This window comes from Lactuca saligna, chromosome 5, assembly GCF_052625555.1.
Source record: "Lactuca saligna cultivar CGN05327 chromosome 5, ASM5262555v1, whole genome shotgun sequence".
Lineage (NCBI taxonomy): Eukaryota > Viridiplantae > Streptophyta > Magnoliopsida > Asterales > Asteraceae > Lactuca > Lactuca saligna.
In genome coordinates, this window is record NC_136421.1 from 223,862,672 (window position 1) to 223,865,924 (window position 3,253).

General features: G+C 37.1%; 1 protein-coding gene across 1 annotated transcript; it reads right to left on the reverse strand.

Annotated features, from left to right (window-relative positions):
- Positions 1-407: 407 nt before the first annotated feature.
- Positions 408-2,593, reverse strand: SPL2 (E3 Ubiquitin ligase family protein). The gene is made up of 6 exons (XM_078993711.1): positions 2,033-2,593; positions 1,648-1,749; positions 1,358-1,528; positions 1,148-1,269; positions 949-1,068; positions 408-880 (listed from the first exon to the last, which is right to left on the reverse strand). The coding sequence occupies exons 1-6, from the start codon at positions 2,396-2,398 to the stop codon at positions 586-588; spliced, it is 1,176 nt and encodes a 391-aa protein (XP_078849837.1). The 5' UTR covers positions 2,399-2,593; the 3' UTR covers positions 408-585.
- Between the last annotated feature and the right edge of the window lie 660 nt (positions 2,594-3,253).

Genomic DNA, 3,253 nt, shown 5'->3' on the forward strand with positions numbered 1-3,253 from the left:
TGATACTGATATTTTATATTGAAATTTAATATCCTTGGTTACATAAACTGATGAATGCATATATGGTTGAGACCAGTATGTTCCGCCTTAGGCTATGTGTATTGACATGATGTATGACAGTATGGTTGACGTCGAAAGTTGTGGCCTCAATCACGGGATGTCATACAAGCTTCGTTCTCCTCTCCTCTCTCTTGCATTTTTTCCTTCGTTGAGGCTTGAAGGAAGAATACACCGCCCTGAAGAAGCTTAAAGGGAGAGTACACCGCCCTCCAAGGCGGCGACGGAGTGAAGATGAAGATAATGGTGTGGTAGCTACAATAGGTATAGCCTTAGAAAGATTAAAAAAAAAAAAAAAAAAGCATTTCTTTTTTTTGCAAAATGGACATTAATTCTATAATACATGTAGGTACCAAAAGTTTCCGTTGCATAGAGATTAAGGATAGCAATTGCATGATACTTGTAAAAGACCACAAACATGATCAGCAATACATTCATTCATATATCTACATTCTTTTTCCATTAGATTATACCAATAAATAGCAGCAACCTCTAATCTCCCAACCAAAACCCATTTTTATTCATACCTCAAGAATCATATATCCTCACAGAACTGCGAATAGTCTGCCTACAAACCGGACATTTGGGAGACAACTCCCTCTCAACCGAGAGCGCGCACCGCGGACAACAAACCAAATGCCCGCAAGGAACAAACGCAGACCGCCGTTGCCTCATCAAACAGATCACACACAACTGCCCTTCCGGCACATCACCGCTCTCTTCCCCCGCTGTAACACCACCTTCCGCCTCCCTCATTTCCTCTGCAGCATTTTGTTGTTCAATCTGCCTCCGTTGCTTCCACTCCTTCCATTTTTTCCAATTCCTGATATAAATAAATAAATAACTTTTGTTTAATATTTTGTAACATTATATGGTGATATTTTATACTACCTTATCACAGCATATCCAAGGATGCCAGTTGCCACTGAACCAATCACAACTCCACTCCACAACAAAACTTTTGTTCTAAAGTCAAGTTCATCCACCATCTGATCTTTACTCAAATTTGATCTTGCAAATTGAAATAGCAATATGAATACATAATCAGGTTTACAGTATAATGGAAAAGCTACATGACAAATATTCTTACAGGAAAAAAGGTAGATCCTTGCATGCCATCACTTCAGGAACTCCATTTTTCAAACTGGCAAGGCCAACTGCAGTGATTTCCTTCCCAACGGGTAAAATTTTCTCCTCATCAAGAAGTCCAACCTTCAACACCAGGAAGAAAGAAATATAGAAAAATAAGGTCGTTTTAAGAAATGAGAGAACAAAAGTAATAATTAATGTTTAGACTTACAGGGTACTCATGACCAAAAAATGCCTGAAGGAAAGTATAAGGAGAAGCACTTATAGGCTGCAGATTGTGGTATACGGTTGTAAGAGGTAAAGGATGCTTTGACCCATCTAAGTTTACTGTTAGATAATCAGAATGTGGCCACTTTCCTCCATCAACGAGGATAAAAGGAACCTATACGGAAAGATTATCATAAACAAATGGATTAAAATCAAACCTGTTGGAGTTTTCTGTAAGTTGTTAACATAGAAGTCCCATCCTGTAAGTCACAATAGCAAGAATTTTGAAGTTACCGTTCTTATTGATGAAGATTCTTGCTCTTTCCAGTGTCTTGCAAACAAGGAGCGAAAATCTGAAGTCCATCCAAAAAATCCCCTCCATTCGTTGTATATACACTGCAGGAATTCATGATTATTTAAACTTTGAACTGGACATATAAGAAAACAGGATTTATAAAAAATGGACAGAATTAGTTATGCTGTTTTTACACAAGCATTACATCAAGCCCTAAAAGATGGTAAATTAAGAAAGGCAAATTGATCTAAATTTCTGGTTGGCTAATGTTAAATGGCATACTTAGTTCAGATGATGCATATCAGAAAACCTCTAATATATCAGAACAGATTTTGATAGAATACATGTGAAACGAATTTTGATTGAGATATGGATTATAAATACCGTTTGCGTCCTCTGCAAGATAACGGCTTTCTCGTTAGACTCGTGAGAGACCAAAGCGCTTTGTTTCTTCCAATTGCCGTTGACGACGGATTTCGTCTCCACAACTCCTCGAACGATGACGATCTTCTCATCACTGAAAGTAGTCGTATCTGACTCTTGATCGGAAGGCTGAGAGAGGACAGAACGGAGATCGGAGACGCTGACAGAGGGTGCCTTTTTTACTTTGTTCAAGGCAGATGAGGTCGTCTTGAACTTGAGGAGGCTGCGGACTGCAATGTACGCTAACGCTAAACCAAGTACTGCGCCATCGGCGGCTAGGGCTACTTGAGATAGGACTGCGACGGCTGCTTGATCGGGTGCCGACATCGTGTGTTATGAAGTTAAGATGGAATCGAGCGTTTTGACTTTTTGCATCGAATAGGCGACGAAGATGCGTAGTAGGGCGATGTAACGGTGGCGGTGGCGCCTTTGCCGGCTGGCGGAAAACAGCGGAGGAGGCGAGGGTACGATCCGGTTGGTGGGTAAACGAGCCAAATAAAACTCGTAATGGCTAGTCGGATAAGTATGGATTATATACGGCTTATTTTGTAAAGTTATATAAAATTAAGAATAAAAAACTTAAGGGCTAGTTGACTGTTGGAGGGTGTTTGGTTGTATTTAAAACAAGTTATATTTATTGGTAAAGTAGTTTATTAATTTATCTAGTTTTAAATCGAAGTTCTAAAAAAATTAGATAAAAAAAATTAGATTACTTTATCTTGTATCAAAACAACGAAATATATTGATAGATAACTTAATTTTAATGTTTGAAAAACTTTTATTTTGTATGTAATCTTCTTAAATAAGTCAATAAGTAAATAAAAATTGATTTATCAAAAACTTTTTATTTAAGTCAATAAACACTTATGGAATCTTTTTACAAAACATTAAAAACTTCTTATCACCGATGTCAAATTGGAATAAGTCAATAAACGCTTCAAATAAGCAATCTCAAACACCCCTTAAGTAAGACCTATGAGTTAGAACCTGACCGGGTCATAAATTGCTACTGTATTTGTCTCTGATTGAAACCATGTTGTTTGATTAAGCTTTTGGCTTCATGTGATGACTATTGAAAATGATTATTTTACCCTTCTCTTTTGTTTTGTGTTTAATAAAATCCATCAATTGAGAAAATAATATCAACTATCTTATATTGTACAAATAATGTAAATTTATAAA